A 23,240-nucleotide genomic window follows, 5' to 3' on the forward strand; every position below is an offset into this window, starting at 1 on the left:
CGCCCGCTCCATCTGCATGTTGTGTTCCGTGTGACAACATCCCAGAATACAGATTTGGGCCACCAGCATCCCGAGAGGTATTAGCAATCGCCTATCAGACAGGAAGAGGACCAGTCCCTGCTGTTGTAAACAAGGGGGGTTTTTCTCTGCCTCTTTCTCTGGGGGGAGTTCAGTGAATTGAAACAAGCTCATTCCTGCATCTTGTTAGTTCCCGTTCTTCAGCAGAGCACGGGTCACCTGCCTTGGGCAATGGAAGAAAAAAACTGGAGGCGTAGAGAGCACCCCAAAGGGTCCTTCACCTGCTGGTGGTGATGAACCACGAGCACGAATGTGTTCCTCATGAACCACCATGAACTGAGCATGTGCTCCTCACAGGATACACAGGGGTCCACCCAGCCACAGAGGACCCTGACAGCCCCAACACAAGAGGGACAGTGTTCCCACTCAGGAGATGTGGACAGGGTGCTAGCAGCAAGCAGAGCACAGGCTTTTCTCCTTGTGTTCAGAGGCAGCAAGCAAATCTGGTGAGGCATCTCCTGGCATAGATGGGAATACAATGGGGCAGATGGACATGGAGCAATCCCATGGTGTAGTTGGATATGGGCAGCCCTATGGCAAAGAGAGACATGGGGAAAAACCACAGCCCAGGTGGGTGTGAGCCATCCTCACAGCACTGACGGACACAGGACATCACCTTGGCACAGACAGATAGGGGCTGAGAAGTAAAGCAGCCCCTATAACACAGATGGACATGGGGCATCCCTGCGGCTCAGGAACACCCCCAGGACATGGATGGATGCAGGACATCCCCGTGGCACTAGCAGATGTGGAGTATTGCCATGGTGAGGATGGAAGCGTGAGAGGGATGAGGGTGAGTGAGGAGGACAGAGGATCTCCATGTACATATGAGCCACCACGCCACCAAATCCCAGCTGGGACCTGCAGCCCCTGAGGCACAGCCAGCCCGTGCCACTGCTCTGCTACCACGCGGCACAGCGCCAGCGAGAGCACAGTGATGGATCATTGCAACTTGCACACAGCCCTCTAAGTAAAAGCCTTATTAAGAGTTCATTCGTTTTACAAACTCCTGGCGTGATCTGCAGGGGAAGTCAGATGGCCCAGCCTTACAATATTCTGGGTAAACACTGAACACGTGTTGGGCAATTTTAACTGGATCAATTTGCCTAGGAGACCAATGGAGGAACCAAAAAAAAAAGAATAATAAAAATCAAATTAAATATGGGGAAACAACCACTAGGAGAGGCTATAAAGAACAGCAGAAAAATACAGAGCAGGATGGATGGATGGACAGAGACACACAAGACACTCGGACCTACCTCTGAAGCCATGAAACCTAAGTCCATAAATCAATATCAAAATCCTTAGGTCCACAAGATGGGGAAAAAAGTCCTCCATAGCCATCTTCCAGACATCACTGAGGCCCTGGAGGCCTGAGCAGTCCATTTCCCAGAGCATCTCTCCTCCTCCAGCAGCCACCAACCCAGTCACAGCCACGCGGTGGCTCCTCCAGTCCCGGTCCCATCCCCACAGTGCCGGCCGGCCCTTGGCATCCTCCTCCCCACGTGCAGGATGCCGAGCGCTTCCTCCATCACCAGGTGCTTCCAGGCTGCCTCCTGCCCCTGGGGGCTGTGGGTACAACCCTTGGCCCCCCCCGGGTCAGGGCCCGGCCGGCTGCTGGCTGCAGGGTCAGCGCTGGTCTTCGGTCACGGACGAGCAGCGAGTCCACGGAAGGTTGACAACATACACAGGCGCACAAGAGCGCACACACACACACGGGAACACCTCTTTCCATTTTCCAGGATGGAGAGTTTGTTTTTTTTTTTAATCCTTTTTTTCCTTTTTGCAAAAAAAATGCAAGCAAAAGAGAAAAAAAAACAAAACCAAAACCCAAGGTTTTCTATTGAAGGTACATCTCTTCTTCAATATGAAGACATTAACTGGATTGAGTCGGATCCCCCATGCAGTGGTCAGTGAAGTCCTTTGGTAGTTGCCAGAGCGGCACCCGGGTGGGATGGCAGGGAGCTGCAGAGACATCTGAGGACACTTCCACCCAGTCCGTGAGCAGAGAGGGGAGTAGGGTGAACCAGGAGGGCTGGGGCAGGGAGGAAGGGCAAAAGAAGAAAAAGGAAGGTGGTTCCTCTGGACAGGATGCTCCATCTCATGCCTCTCCCTTCCCCAACAGCCCCTTCCTCCTTCTCAGTTTCGACCACTGCTCACTGGTGGTGGGATTGGAGTCTGGTCTCTAGGGTTTGGGTTTGCTTCCCCAACGCACATTGGTTTGTCTTCATTGTTTTTCATGATTTTTTTGTTTTGCTTTGCTTTTTAAATATATGATTTGTACATATTTATACGTATTTATACGCTGTCCCCCATGACATTGGTAAGTGTGCTTCTGTTGGTGAGGAACGGAAGTCACCAGTCAGAGGTGAGTCCCAGGAACATCCTCGGGCTGCAGTGGCAGTCCCCAGGCAGCAGTGGCTCCTCTGGCAGCGCTGCCCCACGTCAGTTCCTCCCCTCCCACCTCTGCCCTCCCCGGCCCCTCCCCATGGGACAAGGGACGTCATGCCATCGAGGTCGGAGACTGGCTCATCTGTACTCGCATGGACTGCACGCTGTTCAGGATCTTCTTCTGGTGCCCAGCCAAAGTCACCCCTATTCTCAGGAGGTCTCTGGAAGACAGAGGAAAGTCAATGGGAAGCTGAGGGTGGTGAACCTGGTTTGCTGTTGCTAAGGGACCTTATCCACTCTCTACAACTCCCTGAAGGGTGGTTGTAGTCAGGGTGGGTTGGTCTCTTTCAACCAGGCAGAACCAGAGGACACAGTCTCAAGCTGTGTCAAGGGAAGTAGAGATTGGATATCAGGAACAAGTTTTTTACAGAAAGGGGGATGAAGTTCTGGAATTGTCTGCCCAGGGAGGTGGTGGAGTCACCATCCCTGGATGTGTTTAAGAAAAGACTGGATGTGGCACTCAGTGCCATGGTTTAGTTGAGGTGTTAGGGCATGGGTTGGGCTCAATGATCTTTAAGGTCTCTTCCAACCCAGTCATTCTGCAAATTCTGTGGAGGTAAGCTCAGCTGGAACATCCACAGAGCCCAAGCATGGCCCCATGAGCATCACTGAGAGGCAGGGAGATACCCACACATTGACCCCCAAATAGTGAATGCGGCCACCTCCAGACTCTGGGTGACCAATGTAAGGGATGCTCACACCTGAACTGACCTCCCCACCTCCCCAGCTGGGCAGCACCCCACTTTCAGGCAGCCTGGCATGGCCAACTCACTCGGATGTCATCTGGGCCACCAGCTGCAGGGAGGTGAAGCCAGCGGTCAGGAAGCTGTCCCGGTACTGGCTCATCTTCACAGCACTCAGCCAGTCGTCTACTGAGGTAAAGGCAGTGAAGTCGGGGATGGAGCGGTCGAGGAGGGGCTGAGAAGGCCTGAAACAGGACACACCGCTGGGGACAAGCCTGGCTGGCACCAAGGGACTGCCCTGCCTAGCACAGGGACGCACTCCCCAGCCCACCCCCAGTTATCCCTGTGCTCCCCCAGCACACACCCATGGAAGGCCATGAGAAAGGCCTGTCCCGTGGGAACACTGCCAAGCAGCGCTTTGCAAGCTCACACATTGTACTCCAGCTGCGGGAGCCACAGGGATGAGGCGTCGGCAGAGCAGCCACCACACCCAAATGGTCACAGACCATAAAGAATCAATAGCAAAGAATTATTGCTGTTGCTTGGCTGAAAACCGCATGTTCTTTGTCTGAATGTCAGGCAGAACGAAGACAGATCCCTCCCGCCCCCATCTAAGGATTTATGGATTCTCGAGCCGCTCGGGGAGCCTTTCCCCACGGCGTGGGAGGGTGGCAGGGAGCATCCCCACGCCCAGCACTCACACAGCGGTGATGGTCGCCACAGTTTTGAGGCTTGCCGGGTTGCGGATCATTTTGTCGAGGGTGTTGACGATCTCGGTGAAGCGCGGGCGGGTGTTGCGGTCCTTCTGCCAGCAGTCCAGCATCAGCTGGTGCAGGGCGGCCGGGCAGTCCATGGGCGGCGGGAGCCGGTAGTCCTGCTCGATGGCGTTAATGACCTGAGGATGGATGAGGGAGGGGGAAAGCGGATGAAGGGATGAAGGACTCGGGGGGCTCCCTGAGCTGCTCATGCAGGCAGAGGGGCTGCAGGCAGCTGGAAAGGGAGGGCCAGCCCGGCTGATCAGCAGCCGAGGCAGCGGGAGGAGCCGAGTGCTCTCCGAGGTTAATCTCCGCTCTGATGCTCCGCAGCTGCAGTTCCTCCCAGCGGAGAGCTGCCACTCATTATCTCGGCAGATCTTGCCGGAGTACAGCAGTCACACTTCCAAAGCTCCTTCCCCGCTCATAAACCCTCTGAACATTTTCAAAGGCCCTGCAGCTTGCTGAAGTCCAATTACCAGCCCACTGGCTTTTCTTTCCAATTTCCCTCCTTGCATCCTCTCACTCACCAGCCTGTTTCATCTCCAGACCAAGTGCTGCTGAGGCTCCAGGAAGGAGCAGAGAGCCCTTCAGGCAGGGATTTCTTTTGGAAATGAGCACCCCTTGGCCCCCAGAGCAGTGTGGATGACCCCCAGTGCTTACATCCTGGTTGGACATGTCCCAGTAGGGCCTCTCCCCGAACGACATCACCTCCCACATGACGATGCCGTAGCTCCAGACGTCGCTGGCCGAGGTGAACTTGCGGTAGGCGATGGCCTCTGGCGCTGTCCACCTGACAGGGATCTTGCCCCCCTACAGAAAAAGGAACTTCAGCTGAGAAACGTCTCCCTAGGCAGAGGAGGCTGGATGCCCACGAGTCAGGGTTAGGGCCATCCCATACACATCCCAAACCATGAGTCCCTGGGGACCCCACCAAGGAGCGGGCAGGTGGCACCTGATGGGATGAGGCAGGAGCCAAAAACAAATTCATTAATGTATCTTGTACCTGCCTAAATAGCTTAGCTGAACAAAACAAATGGGTTTTTCCAAGGATTTACACCACTGACTGACACTACCCCACTCCAGCTGCCCTGCAGGACCCAGCACACCAGTGGCCTCTCCCCAGGTCCCTTCCCAGGGAGTCACCAGGTGACAAAGCTAAGCATGACTGGGCTAGTACTTGTCACAGGTGAGGAGCCACAGGCATCCCCATCCCTTGGCCCTCAATGGAAAAAAGGTTGAACTAAAAGCATCCTCTGCAGATTCACCTGGGCTCCCACAGCTGCCAGAAGGTCCTTCCAGCCCTGCTTTTGGAGTGGAAGGCAAAAAGCAAAACACCTTTAAAAGCCAATGGAAAGCACATGTAGGAAAATGCCTTTGGCAGAGAGCTCCTCATTTCCCCCAAGGCTCAAAATCAGGCTCAGCATCTCAAGCCACCCTGCCAAGCCAGGGCAGGTCCCAGGGCCAAAGGCCATGCCAAGGGCACAGGGATGAGAGGAGGAGCAGCACGCACAGAGGGATTGCTCCCTTGGAAAGCTCCATAAAATAACCACAAAAAAAGCCAAGGGATAAGGAAAACCACAGACACACGGGAATTTTCTGGGGGCAGGACTGCACTGTGAATCACTTAGCACAATCATTTTCCACAGCCTTTCCGAGGACGCGTCAGCCGCTCTTGAAGGATGAATGGCAAAAAATTTGATTTGAATAACTACAAATGGAGAAATTAACTGCTAGGTTGTTTTTCCTGCCTTTTCCCCAGAGCGAAAAGCCTGCTGTGGGAGGCAGAGTGATGCAATCGCAGGCACAGCATCACTTCCCAGCTGCCGGGGAGATCTATTATGGCCCAAATTAAATAAAAACACAGATGAGATAATCTCTTTTTATCTCTGAAGGTGGGGAAAAAACTAATTCATGCCTCATCTCAGCAGCTACTGCTGGGGTCTTTGAAAGAAAAATAAAAGCTGGGTGTCTGCTCAATGTCTGCTGCCTGCAGGAAGGGTCTGGGAAGGGAGTGGGGCAGGTCTGGAACATCCCATTGAGCAGGGCAGGGACAGTGATGGGCTGTAACTGGGCCAAAACACTGAGTCAGCCTTAAAGGCATGCCCCTGGCTTTCCCATTTTGGCAGCTGGAGCCAGCCCTTGCACTTGGGCACAGCTCAGCAGCCCAAGGAACTGCTTTGGCAGGAGCTGGTGCAGCCTCGTGCCGGCACCCACCTCACACTCCTCTATTAATCCATTAGATGAGGCCAGCCTGCTACTCATCCCTGTCCCCTCTGATCATCCTTAACACCCCTCAGGGGCTCACAAGCAGGACAATGGCCACAGTGGGGAGCTGGGGGTCCCTGGGGTAGCCAGGAGCAGGGGGAGAAGAGAGTCCCTGTTACCTACAAATGAGTTAATTAAGGAAGAGAAGGACGTCTGGGGAATGGCAGAGCTCCCATTAGGCTTGGCTCTTTAATTTATGCTTGGAACAAGTTTCCAGCAGGAAAAAGCAGACCAGACCTAGAGCACTGGGGGAAGGGGTGTTAAAACACCATCGCTGTGCTGCCAGGAGTTGTGATCTCCCTGCTTTCCCTTCCTGTCTCTCCAGGGACTTCTCTGTGCACCTTTCCTCCACAGAGGAGAGGGAAGAGGCTTATCTATAAGCTGCAGAAGGCAGAACAGTGCTTAGGGAGGAGGGAGGTGGAAAACTTCTAAAAAGGAGGAAGAGAAAGGAGGGAAAAGAGGATAATTTGTGGAAACTACAGCCAGGACCTCTAGACCATGAGCCTCTGTGGTGGGAACACTCATGAGGTACTCCCACCCATGGCAGACTGTACATCCAGAACCCTCCTCCCAGGTTCAGCAGGTGCAGGACACAGGGAAGAGGAGAACATCCTGCAGCAGGCACCTACCAGGGAGCTGGTGTAGGTGGGGTCAGACGTGTCGTCCTGCAGGTAGCGCGAGAGGCCAAAGTCGGACACTTTGCACACCAGGTTGCTGTTGACCAGAATGTTCCTGGCAGCCAGATCTCGATGCACATAATTCATCTCTGCCAGGTACTTCATCCCAGCAGCAATCCCTCTGAGCATTCCCACCAGCTGGATCACTGTGAACTGCCCATCGTTTTGCTGCAAGCACAAAGAGCAGGCACTGGGCTGAGCATGAGACCCCACAGTGGGACCAGGGCCACTCACCCTGACCTCAGGAGGATGCTGCACCTCCCCAGAGGATCCAGCTCCCTGCCTGATTCCAGCAGAGATAAGCACCCCAAAAGACACATTTTGGAGATGTATGGCACACTCCAGCCAGCTCCCAAACTAAGCAAACAGGCTGGGATTTACAAAAGGGACAAGAACATCTCATTCCCAAATCCCACAGCCCACATGGCCCCGTCTCGTGGGGCATCACAGCATCACTTCCCAGCTTCCAGGGAGATCCATTATGGCCTAAATTACCCGCAGGAAGGAGTCCAAGGCGCCGTTCTCCATGAACTCTGTGATGATCATGACTGGTCGGCTCTTGGTGACCACCCCTTCCAGGCGGATGATGTTGGGGTGGTCAAACTGGCCCATGATGCTGGCCTCGCTCAGGAAATCGCGGCGCTGCTTCTCCGAGTACCCAGCCTTGAGCGTCTTGATGGCCACGTAGATCTCCCGCTTGCCTGGCAGCTTCAGGCGCCCTTTGTACACCTCTCCAAACTCCCCTGAGAGCACAAGGTGGAAGCATGTAGGTTGGAAATGACCTCCAAGATCATTGAGTCCAACCTTTGATCAATCAACACCAGAGCTACCATCTCCTCCTCTACACTAAACATTGCAAAGAGCAAGGAGTCTTTGACCAGCTGAGAAATGGCAGCCAATTCACACTTCAACAACATTCTCCTCTGCAAATCTGCCTGCCTGTCCTCTTTAAAAGGGCCAATGTCTGCTACTAGGAACATGTTTAGGTCTTCAACCTTCTTCAAGGTGACAGAGCCCAACATCGACACAGGCAGCCACCTGTACAAACCCCCAAAAGGAGGATTTGCAGGGAAGGTGCATCGACATTTAAGGACTACCTCAAATATCAGGTGTCAGTGTTGTTAATCTCAGCTGCCTTTCTGCACATCACTTATCTTGGGGTGGGAAATAATTGGGCTGTTTACATTGCTCCTCTCTGATTTAAAATACAGAGAATGCAGGAGGGCTTTTACTTCACTAAAGCAAAACTTGCCTGTGGAGGGATTATATTTAAGCCATGTTCGCAGCCATTTTGCCTTGATGAGCAGCAAAGGCCAGGTGATACATTGCTGAACTTGATCCCAAACAAACTGACTCATTGCTTCCTCACAGCTTCCCCTCCCTGGCTTCTCACTTTCTCCTCTAAGAGTATGACACAGTTATTTAAAAATGGCAATAAAACAGCACAGATCACACATACACATACGCATGTGTGTGTATATATACATATGCAGGGGAGTATGGCACAGACTACAGTGAGGTCAAGCTTTTCTTGTTATCTCATGGAAAAGCCACATAGAAAATCCCAAGAGGCCCTGTGGTCAGCCAGTGAATACGTTCCTGGAGCCTTTCCCACCTCAGAGGAAATTTGAAAGCATGACACAACCTCATGTCCACCCTAACCCACCACAAACCCAGGAAAGCCTGATGTTTCAAGGCTTCACTGGGGCCTTCCAGGTGAAGGACCATATGTGCTCCCGCACAAAGTTGCTCCAGGTGGGTGGAGCACAGCCACACAGGAGCAGCAGAGAGGGCAGGGAAAGATGGACAGCAGGACACAGAGACCCACCTGCCCCAATGACCTCTTCAATCTTCACAAAGGACACATCAATCTCCTTGGCAAACTCTCGGACTGCTTCGTTGGGGTCCTCGTAGGTGAAGGGGTCGATGTAGATCTTCATCCCTGGAGACCCTTGTCACAGGGAAGACAGGAACAACAGCAAAAGGGAGAGAATTATAGAAACAGAGTTAATAGAATTGTTTGGGTTTATTCCATACCATCCCTCATGAGCAGGGACACCTTCCACTAAACCACTTTGCTCCAAGCCCCATCCAACCTGACCCTGAACAATGCCAGGTAGAGTGGATCCCCACGGTCTCTGGGCAGCCTGGAAAACCAACAGCAGTTGTACCATGGCCAAGAACTGGAGACCCTTCTGTCCTCACACTCTCCACTAAGTGGCTACTATCACTGTACTCACCTACCCAGACCCTTATCATCCCCTTCAGGCCACCAATTCACCCAACTCTACCCTCCACTCCTCTCCCATTATCCTTCCTCCTTCTCCTCCACGGCAATGGGAGCAGTTACAGGCCTGAACTACAGCATGCTGGCTTTACAGTGAAGGCTTTACGAGGCTCCACGTGTTAGTGAAGAAATATTTATTTACCCAAAAAGGCCTCTGATGGCTTTGTGGCTGCTACTAAATTGACAGAGTGCAGCAATTATGACCAACAACTGGTGTGGATCCGTGAAATACGGCTTGGCAGGACGCCGGGACACGCGGGCAGTCCTGAGCCTGGGGCAATGTGTGTTCACAGGATCTGGCCACGCTGCAGGGACATGCACAAGGTGGGCTCCTGCCCTTTTCCAAGGGGGACAAAACAAAAACAGGTCCCCAGATGTCCCAAATGGGTTTGCAGATGTCACATTTGGATGGCTGGGGCTTACGGAGCTGCCGAGGGCACAGTGAGGACACAGGGCTCAGCTGGACACCTGGGTTGTGGTGCTGCCCAAAAGGGACCTGCAATGGGCTGTGGTGTCCCCCTGGGGAGGTCAGCTTCCTGTGCCATTTCTCACCCAAAAAGAGGACTGTAGATGGCATAGCAGCCCCTCAAGGTGATCTCTGGATGAGACCAGGAGGGTCATCACTGCCCGGTCCCTTCCCCAAGGTACTTCACCCTTATAGGGATTAACAGCCCTCAGTTACACTGCTCAGGACTGTTCCAAGGCCATGATCCCATCACACCAGTGCTTCCCAGAGCCCCTGCAGAGCTGGCATACAAATGGATGCATGGACCACAGCATCAGCTCTGCACCAGGAATCTAAATCAGCTCCCAGCTGTGAAATAATTCAGGAGGAAGCATGAAAGCCTCACAGTGGGCACTGCTGGTGCCAAACAGCCACCAGGGGAGAGCTGTGGGGCATCAAGGACTCAGGAAGGACCAGGCAGGAGCATCCTCACCCCCAAGAGGGGCCTTTGGGGCAGAAGTTCTGCACCTCAGAGGCAGGGGAGGCTGCAATGAAGCCATCTGTGCATCTCCCACTTCATAAATCCCTTTATGGCTCTGTCTCATACACTTTAACTGCCCCATAAATTCTTTTACAAGAGCAGCTGATGCTCCAGCCAGGATTACAAAGGGATTTACAGGATCGTAACGGAGACTAGCTCACTGATCAAAATATTGAAAGAACAGAGGAGAAAACAATGCCCAAGTTTCCTCTTCCCTGTCAACACAGGCTGGTTTTCAAATACCCTCTGATGTGTCCATAGGCTCAGTAATCACCAGGATGAGCTCCCCCCTCATCCTCATCCCATCCAAAATGAGAGATTGGGCACCTAAACCCACTCCTCACCTCTGCCAACATCAGCCCCCAGCTCATCATTCCCACACCAGCAAAAGCTGGGTGAAATTCCAGGTACTGGAGCACACCACCAAAAGCACCCATTGTGAACCCACCTGCAAAGAAGAGCTCTGTGCTCTTAAAATCATCCCAAGAATCCCGAAAACTGGATTAGGCCATCTTTCACTACCGCAGACAAGGGCAAACTTTTTATCACTCTTTAAAAGTTGAAGTGCTCTGCACCATGACCCTGACTCCAGTGGCCAATTCCTTCTGGCATCACACTTCCTTGGCAATAAATATCATGGGGACAGAGAAAAACCCTTCCTGTTGAACTGCTGGTGCTTCAACAGGGTGTTTTTTTCCTCTTTCCCCCAGCCTCAAAGCTCCCAGTGAAGCAATGGAAAAGATAAACCACAAAAAATTACACCCTGAGAGACCCCATCTCACCCCAAAGTCCACTTGGAGCACTCTGCCAGCAGCAGGTGATCCCAGGGGGCTGCTGGAGGGATGGCAGAGCTGTGCTGGGAGGCTGTAATTGCTGTGCCACTGAACACATGGTGATTTGTTCCAGAGGATGCTCTCATTACTCCATTAGTTGCTCACCACAAATTTCCCACCTGTTTTGCTCTGCACTGTCAGAGTGCCCAGAGGCTCACTAACCTTGACAGGGTACTGCTGGCACCCTGGATTTCTGACACCAGTCATCACAGCCCCCAGGTTTAGAAACACAGGACAGGCACATGCTGCAATTGCTTCCCTACCCAGGTTGAGCATCCTGAATTTTGGTGCGCTTGGAGCCAGCTAGGGATGCATGTGTAGTAGGGAATGCTTCAAAACAGGAGGAAAATGTGAAAAACCAGTCAGTCTGCAGCCTAATGTGAGTTTATCCATCAGGCATCAAATTAACCTTGCCCTGCACCCCACAGTGCAGCAATGTGGAGAAAAGAGGGAGGAAAAGCACAGGTCTGTCATCACCCAGTGATGTTTGGAAAACAGTTTATTGCTTCCCAGGAGGTTCAGGGCCCCCCAAAGTGCTTCCACCATGTTGGGAGGGATCAGTGTGATGCCAAGAGGGTCTAAAGAGATCCAGTGTGCTTTGCTCTCTTGGCTGGGCTCTCCTGCTTGTCTCCACTCCCTCTTTAGCTCTCTCCAGCCCTCCTGTTCTTCTCAGCCAGGCCAATTGCTCCATCCCCATTCCTCCCCTCTGCTCACCCATACTGTGAGTGATTCCCTGCCTTCCCACCCATCCTTCCTCCATCCCTGCATCCCACACCTCTTTCCCCCAAGGAGGCACCCAGGACCAAGATGGTTCTTCCACAAGCAAACTGCACCTGGGAAGCAACTCTAGGAGAGCAAAAATGGGATTTACATCCCCCAGGGATGGGAATGGAATCAGCAGACACCAGGAAAATCCTGCCCCCCAAAGCTGCTGCTTTATTTTCATTTGCAGTGCTGGCTGCTGGAGGGGCACCAGAGCAGGCATTACACACTAATACATCAGGAATTAATTCTGGTGCACAGCTCCACCAGCCACAGAGGTCTCCTAGGAAAAGCTCAGGCTCTCCTAATTGTTTGCCAAGGGAATCAGCAGCCCAAAGCCAGTTAAACATTCCCAGTCACTGGCTGCACATCCTTTCCAGAGCAAGGAAGAGAGCAAGCATCAGCCACACAGCCAGGACAGCAGCAATGCCAGCAACCTCATGCTCCCAAAATCCAGAATCCCTCTAACACCTTAGCATCAATCCAGACCCAGGCAGAGCCCGTGGCAGGAGACCAAGGACTCACCTTCCCTCTAAACACCACCTTTCACCCTTCTTTTCTCCTCTGGGAATCTTCACAGCATCGTCTCCCCATCCCTTGTCCCCTGACATATCCCCAAATCCATCATCATTCCCCAGATCCCTCCTGCTACTCTTCCACCCACAGTGCTGCACCACTGCGGCCCACCCTCCCCACACCCTGACAGACACATGTGGACATCTCCACTCCCACCCTTGGGTCCTGTCCATCTGCCATGGGGCTCCCACCACCCCACGGTCCCCCTTGGAAGGGGAGGAGTGGGGCAATGCCAGGTGCAGGTTTGGGAGCGCCTCCCATCTGCTTTTCCCACTTTCCCTGCTCACCTCTGCCGGTGCTGTAGTGCTGCAGTTTGTCACTGTACACGGCCTCCTTGCTGTAGGCACGCTTCCTGGGAGAACAGGGGAGACAACAGCAGGATTCAGGCAGCAGCAGCTGCTGGTGGCCCAAACCACTCCCCTGCCACCAGCACTCCATGAGCAGTGGCATCATGCTGTTGCCTCTGGCCACATGGGTCCCCCATCCACCCCTCCCACCCCTAATCTGCACCTTAGCACCTCCCCCTTCCAGGGACACTGATCCCACAGGGACCCACCTGCTGCAGACGATGGAAATGGCCACCAGGGAGACGATGAAGACCACCCCAGCTGCTGCAGAGCCCGCGATCAGGGGCAGCTGCTCTCTCAGCTCTGACTTGTAATCATCTGTGAGGGAAGAGGGATGGGGTCAGTCCTCCCTGGCACCTCATGGAGTGAGAGCAGCCCTTGGGAAGGGGGAAGGGATCCCCTCTGATCCCAAGGGTGCTGCTCCCAAGGGGGATCCAGGCAGGGGGGTCAGCTGAGGCAGGGGATGAACCAGTGCCATGTTGCACTGGTGTATGCTTGGCTCATACACCTTTCCCTTAAAGGCAGAGGAGAGAAGATTCTGGAAATAACATCAGACCAATGTGCATGGGCCCAGGTTCCCAAAGGTGGCTTTGTCCATTGCTTTGGCATTTCTCTTTCCTCAATAAATTCATTTATGTAGCAACCTGATCTACCAGAAGGTGTCTCTGCACATGGCAGGGGGCTGGAACAAGATGAGCTTTAGGGTCTCTTCCAACCCAAACCTTTTTGAGACTATGATTTAAACCTGTTGGCCACTTAGACCAATTTTAACATGGGGTCTCACAGACACAAAATACCTACAAGTTGTAGGAGAGGAGGAGAACACCATTAATAACCAAGCCAGCCAGAGAATGCTGTGCCAAGACTTCACCCAGATCAGACATTAGAGAGTTCACACAAATGATATCAAAGCTCATACAATGGTGAACTTTGGGAGTGAGGCTCAGGAGAACCTGGGAACCCTCGCCACAGGCCTCCCTGTAGGTTTTAATATCTCAAAATTTGCAAAGCCATGGTACCCACAGCATCCTTTCCTCACCAAGCATCCCTTGGAACCTCCTTTGTCTGCTCAGCCACTCCCTGCATCCTTCAGCAGCAGGCTGGGGTGAAAGCCAAGCTGGCACCAGGAGGACTGAACATGCCTGGAGGAACCCCCAAAAAGCTACAGGCACCCTCCATGTGTCTCCCCCATTTTTCCCTGCCTCATCACTGGTGTGGGTACTCTCAACAGACAGTATCCAGCAGATCCCACATTCCTGGGGCTTCTGTAGCATTCCAGAAATAAACCTCTCTCCAATGCCCCATCAAGGTCTACCAGGTTGTGCCACAAGCCACATGAAAGGGTTAAAATAAAACTCATCCAAAAGAAAGCATTTAGCACCCTTTTATCTGTACTTTCTACTCTGCAGTTAATTACTGGCAACTAGATTTATCTCTTGCATGCTGCTTAAATCCTGAGAAATTCTCATCTAACAATCAATTATTATTTAATAAGCTACACAATCCATTCTTATTAAATTTCAATTAATTGCTTATTTGAGGCAGGATTTTTCTTCTCGCTTCTCTAATCCTGAATATTCGAGGCATTGGAGGGGGGTTTATTACCATTTCCTTCCCTTTGGTCACCCAGCATGGTTTTCCTCTTCCCACCTAGCTGGCACTCGACATGAATGCATGCTTGGGGTGACCCGTTTTAGGAAAGAAGAAAAGATTTAAGGAAGACAGGCAGTGAGGCTGGGAGCCATGGATATCACCTAAGCAGAGAAGGAACCACACCAGCAGCAACAGGGAACTGCTGCCCCAGGGGTAGGAGGATGTAGCAGTTTTGGTTCACTAATTTAAGACTTCCCCAATTTTAAAATTTCCCTAAATTCACTAATTTCACTTCTCTAAATTTCCTCCCATTCCAAACCATGACACAGGACCTGCTTCATTCACCAACTTCTGGATAAGTCCTGAAGCTGGGATTAATGGAAAACACTCCCATGAGTAGCAGTTTCTAAAGGAAGCCAGTGTTTGTGGTGCAGGGAAAGGCTGGGGCCAGAAGAAGCCATGAAGGTCATGAGCTGGCCCAACACACCCCTTTGGAATGGGAAATCAGCTTTCAGATGGGTCTGACCACCCCAGCTTTGCCCTGATGGCTCAGAGGGACTCCAAGTATCCCAGACCCTTCCTCCAAGGGTCTACAACCCTCCTCCCACCCCACCACACCGTACCAGACTCACAGCTGATGCCAGGGGCTTCTGTCCCCACAGCTCAAGGCAGCAGAGACAGAAATAAATAGCGGGGGAAAACCTGGAGCCAGGAGATTGAGAGCGGATCCCTCCTCCCGCTGGCGGTTCACGAGAGACCGCCATAAATCACCCAGCTCCTGCCATGCTGCCTGCTGGGACAGAGCTTTGTGTACACAGGCTCCTTCAGTCCCACCAGAGCATGTGGAGACACTGCCATGCTGCTGGGACAGAGCTTTGTGCACACAAGCTCCTTCAATCCCACCAGAGCACGAGGCTGGAGCATCTCCATGCCACTGGGACAGAGCTTTGTGCACACAAGCTCCTTCACTCCCACCAGAGCACGAAGCTGGAGAACCCCACACCTGTGGGGACAGAGCTTTGTGCACACAAGCTCCTTCCATCCCATCAGAGCACATGGAGACACCACCGTGCCGCTGGGACAGAGCATTGTGCACACAAGCTCCTTCAATCCCATCAGAGCACGAGGCTGGAGAACCCCACACCGCTGGGACAGAGCTTTGTGAACACAAGCTCCTTGAATCCCACCAGAGCACGAGGCTGGAGCAGCCCACGCCGCCGTGCGGCCGCACTCACCGTCAGTGAGGGTCTGGAAGCACATCTTGCCGCTGTACTTGCCGTAGCCGGCCACGGTGCGGGCGCGCACCTGCACCACGTAGACCATGCCGGGCCGCAGCCCCTCCAGCCGCGCCGTGTTCGTCTGGCTGCGCGCCATGGACGAGTTGTACTCGTTGTGGTCCTGTGGGCACCCGAGAGAGAGCCACCCTCAGTGGGACAGGGACAGCGGGAGGGCAACCCAGCTGTCCCTTTGAGGGCAGGGATGGGGTTTGGCTGCAGGGGGATAAGGGAGAGGCTCTGGTTCTGCTTCAGAAGTATCCCTGACCCAGAGGATCCCATGGGAAAGGCTGGGAGAATTGGGATTGTTCAGCCTTGGAGAAGGCTTTGGGGTGACCTAATTGTGGCCTTACAGTACCTGAAGGGAGCTGCAAGAAGGATAGGGATGGACTATTTATAGGGATCTGGAGTGACAGGACAAGGGGGAATGGCTTCCCACTGACAGAGAGTACATTTAGGCTGGATATTCACAGGAGACTCTCCCTGTGAGGGTAGTGAGGCCGTGGCACAGGCTGCCCAGAGCAGCTATGGCTGCACCTGGATCCCTGGAAGTGTCCAAAGCCAGCTTGGATGGGGCTTGGAGCAACCTGGGCTAGTGGAAGGTGTCCCTGCCTGTGCCAGGGGGTGGAACAAGATGAGTTTCAAGGTCCTTTCAACCCAGGACATTCTATAATTTTATGAAACAGGACCCACGAGGAACTGGGGAGGCCCCTGCAGCATGTACCTCCCAGTCAGCCCCCTGATCCCACCAGAGCAGGGAGCATGGAATAGCAGAGGGAAACAATAAGATCATCCAGAGCAAAAATAATTTATGAACAACAGATTCCTCCTCTTCAAATGACTGACGTCCTTGTGCATTTCAGAAACATCCCACAGTTATGGAAACCTCACGTCCCTGCCCACAGCACGGGGGCTGGAACTGAACGATCTTTAAGGTCTCTTCCAACCCAAACCATTCTGTGATTCCACTAAACTCCATAATGTGCCCTACGAGACCCTGCTCAAGCAGGATCAAGGGCAACTCTCTGCTGACATCCCCAGTCCCTGCAGTCCTGCTCTGCTGGCACAGGTCCTTGGCCTAAACCTTGCTGGAAACCTCATGTGTCTCCACTGTCATTTTTTACCACATTCCCCAGTGCTTTGCTGGTAAGAGGCTGCTGGTGAGATCATCTAATTATTCATACTTAGAGGAATTCATTAGAGCTGGCGAGACACAGGAGAGCTGGAACAGCTTGGGCCAGGCACGGTTCATCGCAGGGCTTGGAAGCGTGTCCCCTGCAGGACAGGACAGCTGCCAGGGACAGGACCAGTGGCAGGCAGTGACCCAGGGCAGGGACAACCTCTATAACCTTCCCTGGTCCTCTCCAACCCCCTCCCCTCCTTCTGATGCCATCCCCATCATTCAGGTCCCTTCTCATCCTAGCAAACACCAGAGCCAAGTGGCCACAGGCACTGATGTCCTGGACAAATGCTGCCACAGGGAAGGAACGGCTCAGGTTGGACAGGGCTCTGAGCAACCCAACCTAGGGAGAGGTGTCCTATGGCAGGGGGGTGGAACTAGCTGAGCTTTAAGGTCCTTTCCAACTCAAGCTGCTCTGTGATTTAGCATCTGCAATCCCAACTCACTCCCACCTTCTGCAGGCAGCTCAGGCAAGCTGCTGCCTGTCCTACCTGCCCATTCCCAGCAGAGCCTGTCTCAGAGCCCATTGCTGCTGCCCCTGGCCCCATGCCCCAGCCAGCCCCAGAGCAGGGCTCCCCCAGGCTCACCGGGGCCGGCCTGGAGCCCACGGTGCTGCCCACGTCGGGCGTGCAGATGCGGCTCAGCTTCTCGTAGTAGCGGATCTCGTAGTCCAGGATGATCCCGTTGGGCTGCTCAGGCTGGGGCCAGGACAGAGTGATGCTCCTCATGGTGGCACTCACCTGGTGCATGATGGGCACGGTGGAGGGGGCTGCCAAGGAAGCAGGGAGAGAGGGAAAATTAATGGAGAGGGGTAGGAAAATGGCCTTGAGAGGGGGGAAATCCCCACGGCATCCCAAATCTCCCATGCCTGTGGCTGGCTTCCCCATGGGACCAGCTCACTCATTAGCAGTGGGAAGACTGCATCTCAGCAGCTTTACATGGAAGCAGAGCAGCAAGTCACTGAGGGAATTCTGCTATTTAAACCAACTGCTCCTTTTAATTAGGGGCTTGGAAATCCTTGGTGTTCCTTCTCCGTGGGACTGCTTGCTCCAAGGATGTCTCCCATGGTGGGAGCGACACAGCAAAGCTCTCCCCAGTGGGGCAAACCAAGGTTTGGTGACAGGGTCCAGCTCTCTGTGACATCTTTTGCTGTAACAGCCTCTCTGGGGAGCCAGCACTCAGCACCCAGGCAGCTGTGCCACAACTGCCACCCCACACACTCTCAGAAGTGGCATGTGGGAGCAAAAATCTGCCCACCCTGAGGACAGTGACAGGGAACCAGGGCAGGGACACCCCAGCCCAGCTTTGGCTCCAGAGAAGCTGCTGGGGCTGCTCTTAGGGGCTCTCAGGGGGGGATGCTCATCCTCAGCACCCAAATGTGCTTCTCCCAGTAAAACAGCAACACTGTCCTTCAACCATTAGAGACACTGAGCCACCAAACCAGTCAGGAGACCCTTTCCAAAGGCTTTGTGCCCTCCAAGCTATACTTATAAGGGGCAGAGCCAGCCAGTACAGCCCTAATCCTGCACTTAATCCTTTCAAAAGAAAAGTATCCAAGTCTGTCCACAGTCAAAGGGGAACTGGCATGTCCTATCCACAGAGTCAGCTCCCAGTCCAGCCATCTCTGCCCTCCTGCTCCCCCTCACCATCCCTACAGTGCTGGGCAGGGAAAATTCCTCCCCTCTGTGAATCCAAGGAATACCTGAACCCAGCACAACCAGCCTGGGGCATGGGATCATGCCATGGAGGGAATCAGGGGGTGGCAGGAGCCCAGCTTCTCATGGTTCCAGTGGAAGATGTGGATAGTTCAGCACTGCCTTTGTTTACCCAGAATACTTAATCCTGTATTATTTTTTTAATCTCTCCACATCTGCTCCAGGAATATGCTCATGGGCTGAAATTAACCACTCAGATTGATTGCTGTTTTATTAACTCCCATTAGTTTGGATGGAGCTGGGGAAATGGTTGGAAAAACCCTCTGCAAAGCCAGAGATTTTAGAGGGAGAGCACCAATGCCCTGGATATCCCTGGTGAATTTCCATCAGGTTACCCCACAGCCCAGCATTTTCATGTTTGCAATCAGCCTTTGCAAGACAAACAGGGACCACTAGGGTACAGACAAGACAGATGAGGGTGACCTGGCTGTTCCCAGCTCTCCATGATGGGAGAAGAGCTAAGAAACACCCCAAAATCCACCTCAGGAAAAAAAAAAGCCTGGAAACAAGAGGCAGGTTTGGCTGCACGGTGGTTCAGCAGACAGCGATGCCAGCCAGGCACAAGTGTAGATTTGTATTCCCTGGAGCCAGGAGACTGAAATATTTACACTGGTTAACACTGAAATATTTACACTGAAATATTTACACCAGGTTTCTCCATTGTGCTATCCAGAGGGAGCAGGATGGTGAAGGCTGCCTGCCCTGGCACAAAGCAGGAATTCCCATTCCCTTTTTAAAGCCAGAGCACTTGGGTTTCCATCCCCTCTGATCCTCATAGCAGCCCAGGACCAGTTGCTCCCTTGTAATGTGCACATCCACTCCCTCAGCATCCCTGTTTGACCCAGAGCTGCTCATTCAGCTCCTGATGCCTGACTGGGGAGAGGAAAGGGAGCCTGGAAAAGAAGACAAGAGGAAAATGATGGGAGAGGGATGTGCCAGAGGAGACAGAGCCTGGACTCAGCCCCAGGATGCTGCTCCCTCTGTGCTGTAACACAGTCAGACAGTGTTTCAAGGCTGGATTCACCCCATCTCCCTTCTCCCAACTGGAAAAACAGTGATGCCATTTCATCCCCAAGCAATCTAGACGGGGATAGAAGCAGGTATCAGATAACCCTCCTACCCTGCCCAGGGCACAGGCACCCCTTCCCTATCCCCATTCCTCTTCCTCCCTCTTCTCCTGGCCTTTCTCCCCACTCAGGGCCAGGGGCACCACAGCCATCACAGACCCTCACATGCTGGGAGCTTTTCCTCTTGGACACAGAGCTGGCAGCCAGCACCAGGACAGCCAAACTCTCCATCACCACCGGGACTCACCAGCCTGGTTGGTGGTGATGTTGACGGAGACGTGCTGCTGAGGGAAGGGGCTCTTGCTGGACACGCCATTGACAGCCTGGATCTCGAAGGTGTAGGGGGTGTGAGCCCAGAGGTTGCTGATGAAGACGCGGGTGTCGGTGAGCCCCAGCTGGCGGGGCACGAAGTCCACGTTGTCGTCGCAGCGGGAGCAGGCGCGCCGGTCCGAGCGGCACTTCTTGCACACGATGTTGTAGGTGACGTCGTCCCGGCCGCCCGTCTCCCGCGGCGGGTGCCACTCCAGGATGATGGACGTCTCGTTGACGATGGAGATGACGTTGCGGGGGCCGGATGGGACACCTGTGGGGAAGGAGAGGCACTGAGACACGTCCTTGGCCTCCCATGGAGGCTCCAGCACAGGGAAGGACACCCCAGGGCTCTGCTCCTCCCACAAGAGGGATTTGGTGTCCACAGCTTGGCTTAGCTCAGGATCAACTTCCCACATTGGCAGCACCAACCACCTGCACTGCAAACAAGTTTCTCAGATGGAGACGACAACTCCTGCGGTATTTTCGGGGTCCCCTGTCTTGGGGAGGAAAGATGAATCTGACTCCATGTTCTTAGAAGGCTAATTTATTATGATATTATATTATATTAAAGAATGCTATACTAAAACTATACTAAAGAATAGAGAAAGGATACTCACAGAAGGCTTAACAAGATACTAAGGAAAAACTCGTGACTCTCTCCAGAGCCCCAACACAGCTGGACCCTGATTGGTCAATAAGTCAAAACAATTCACATGAAACCAATCAGACAACCACCTGTTAAATGATAAACAATGTCCAAACACATTCCAAAGCAGCAAAACACAGGAGAAGCAAATCAGATAATTATTGTTTTCATTTTTCTCTGAGGCTTCTCAGCTCCCAGGAGAAGAAATCCTGGCAAAGGGATTTTTCAGAAAATATGATGGCAACAAACTCCCATGCAACAAACCCTCTTAAGCCTCCAAAAAAACTCCATGTGGAATGCACACAGATCCATCCATGAAGTTGGACCCATTTTAATCCCACCAGGAGATGCTGAGATAACTGCAGTGCTCACATGGAGAAGCACCTCGAGCAGATTATTCCAGCAAGAGAAAAATCACTTAGCCAGCACCATGGAGAACCAGAGAAGCAGCAGGAGAAGAGAGAGTCAAAAATGGAAAGCGGTTATTAAGGGTTCAGTATCTCAAGTTGGAAACCTGGGAATGTCCCAGCATGGAGGAAAGCCAGCACCACTCCATAGTTTGCAAGCAGCTCCCATGTTGGACAAGAGATGAAAATTGCATTGATCAAAGCTGCCAGGAGCCATTGCAAATGCTCCAGAGGATGGGAATTGAATGCGGCTCCGATTGCAAGCGCTGCCGGATCGGGGCTGCAGTCCCTTCAGGAGGAAGCCAGGAGAGCAGCACTGAGGTACAAACACACGACTGCACAGACCCAGGGAAGGATTTGGGGTCAGCCAGGATGGCTCCACAGCCAAAACCACAAAACTCAGCTGTTTGGTTATATTAAATAAGGGAAGCAAGGAATTCCTGATGCTGGCTGGGCTGGGGGCTGCACCTCCAAGAAAGAAAAAGGACTTTGCCATGATACAGGGAGCAATAAAAATGATGGAGGACTTGACCTGCAAGGAAGGGTTAAGAGAGAGAAGCACACTCTGTCTTGGGGAAACCCATTCCACGGGAGCCCTCCTTGTGTGTGTGCCAGGGAACATCGTTAGGGCTGTGGATAAATCAGCCCTGTTGAGTGGCCAGGGATGGGCTGGACAGGGGCAGATTCATCAGCACCATGGTGACGTGGCTGGAGGGATGGAGAGGTCATTCTGCATGGAGACACTCTGGGAGCTGCTCTAAGCTGCTGCCGTGGATAATGCGGATGAAAGATTTTGCTGAAATTCCCAGAGAAATGACAGCCTTAAAAACAAATTAAGATAATAATATTCCATTCCCTTTAACCTTTTTCCTCTTTAGGAGTAAAAGTGTCTGTCATGGAGCAGCCAGCAGTGCAGCATCCTTGTTGGAAAGGGTTTTCCTGTACCTGAGGCACCACAGTATTGCCAGGCTGCCAATGTCAAAGAGAATTACAGGAGGGTTGTAGGGGCCACAGGAGGGACAGAGCACAGAGAAGGACCTTGATTCCCCAGGGGAACAAGACTGCAGGACTCACAGAGGCTCAACGGGATCAATATGAGTGAGTTACCCCCAAAAATCTGCAACCTGTCTCACCAGCCTTAATCCAAATCCTCCCTCCACACCTTAAGCAGTTAATATCTTTTCAAGAAAAAGGAAAAAAACCCTGTATTTCTTCCCCTTCCCAGCAAACTGCTGCCTCCCCAGATTCCTCCCACTTTAATTGCAGCCCGTTCCCTCCTCTGCAGGGGCCCAGGAACTGCAGGGATCACCCTTGGAAGGGTTCCATTCCAGGGCACAGCCAGCAGCTCCACAATGTTATGCACTCCTCTGACACAGAGAAACTTTGTGGGTGAACAGATGGTACCTCAGATTGGAGCACTACAAAATCAAGCACTTACGAGAAGAAATAAAAATCAGCAAAGAGACTTTTTTTTCCTGTATTACTATAGCACAGCACTGTTATAAATCAGTTATGTAATGAGGCATAATAAAGATCTGTAGATAATCTGTAGTTGTGCAACCTGCTGAATACCTGTATGAGAGCTCAGGTGATCCAGCAAAACACACAAATCCTTTCCCTGTTTCCTTGATGTGTGCTCTGGGCACTTCCCAGTATGGAGGTTCTGGAGCATCCGTGTGCTAAAGCTCCATGACAGGCTGGTTCGAGGGCCTGGAGTGTATCTGGAGGGGATTGAGGCCTGAGTTTCCAGCAGGCTGAAGAGCACAGCAGCTCTTTCCTCTCTCCTGGGCTCTTTTCCCACCAAAAGACAGGCTGGAGGACACTGCTGCCGTGCCAGGCAGCTCGGGCAGGCAGCCGAGCAGCGACGCATCGCTGAATACCAATGCTTAATGCAGCCTTTCCCCTATTAAAAAATACTCCATCTGCAAGACTATGAACAAGACAGCCAGAGCAGATAACTTTAAATCCTCATTTATCTTGGGGACTATCTCCCTGCCATCACCACCGCTGCCTGGCTGATGTATGAATCCCAGAGCCTGCCAGTAAGGTGGGATGTGGAGCCACCCCATCCCTCCACCTTGCCCACCCAGCTGCGCTCTTCCTCCCATCCACAGTGGGACAGGGGGGAGAAAATACAACAAACTCTGCATGGATTGAGACTTGATCCCTGCTGCTGCCCCCCCCAGGAGGGAGGGGAGTGTTGGGAAGGATGAAAGTTTGACAAGAAAGTCTCACAGATATGTATGCTTAGCAGAAAGATTTTTAAATGTAGAGTCTGATGAAGGAATAGAGGTGGAAGCAAGTTTTGATATAGAAGAAAAGAATTGCTGAGCCAGTCTTACTGGC

General features: G+C 52.8%; 1 protein-coding gene across 1 annotated transcript in view; it reads right to left on the reverse strand.

The window, feature by feature from the left end:
* The window catches only part of EPHB1 (EPH receptor B1), a 79,723-nt gene that overhangs the window by 7,355 nt on the left and 49,128 nt on the right, over nucleotides 1-23,240 (reverse strand). Inside the window, exons 5-16 of the mRNA XM_036388660.2 lie at nucleotides 19,777-20,112; nucleotides 17,335-17,516; nucleotides 15,529-15,691; nucleotides 12,910-13,018; nucleotides 12,641-12,705; nucleotides 8,738-8,860; nucleotides 7,405-7,652; nucleotides 6,862-7,077; nucleotides 4,628-4,777; nucleotides 3,914-4,107; nucleotides 3,302-3,457; nucleotides 1,338-2,690 (exon numbers count right to left, since the gene is read on the reverse strand). Of these exons, the coding sequence (XP_036244553.1) occupies nucleotides 2,582-2,690; nucleotides 3,302-3,457; nucleotides 3,914-4,107; nucleotides 4,628-4,777; nucleotides 6,862-7,077; nucleotides 7,405-7,652; nucleotides 8,738-8,860; nucleotides 12,641-12,705; nucleotides 12,910-13,018; nucleotides 15,529-15,691; nucleotides 17,335-17,516; nucleotides 19,777-20,112 (2,051 nt within the window). The 3' untranslated portion in view covers nucleotides 1,338-2,581. The remainder of the gene's footprint in view (nucleotides 1-1,337; nucleotides 2,691-3,301; nucleotides 3,458-3,913; nucleotides 4,108-4,627; nucleotides 4,778-6,861; nucleotides 7,078-7,404; nucleotides 7,653-8,737; nucleotides 8,861-12,640; nucleotides 12,706-12,909; nucleotides 13,019-15,528; nucleotides 15,692-17,334; nucleotides 17,517-19,776; nucleotides 20,113-23,240) is intronic.

The sequence above is a fragment of the Molothrus ater genome, chromosome 10 (genome assembly GCF_012460135.2).
Source record: "Molothrus ater isolate BHLD 08-10-18 breed brown headed cowbird chromosome 10, BPBGC_Mater_1.1, whole genome shotgun sequence".
NCBI lineage: Eukaryota > Metazoa > Chordata > Aves > Passeriformes > Icteridae > Molothrus > Molothrus ater.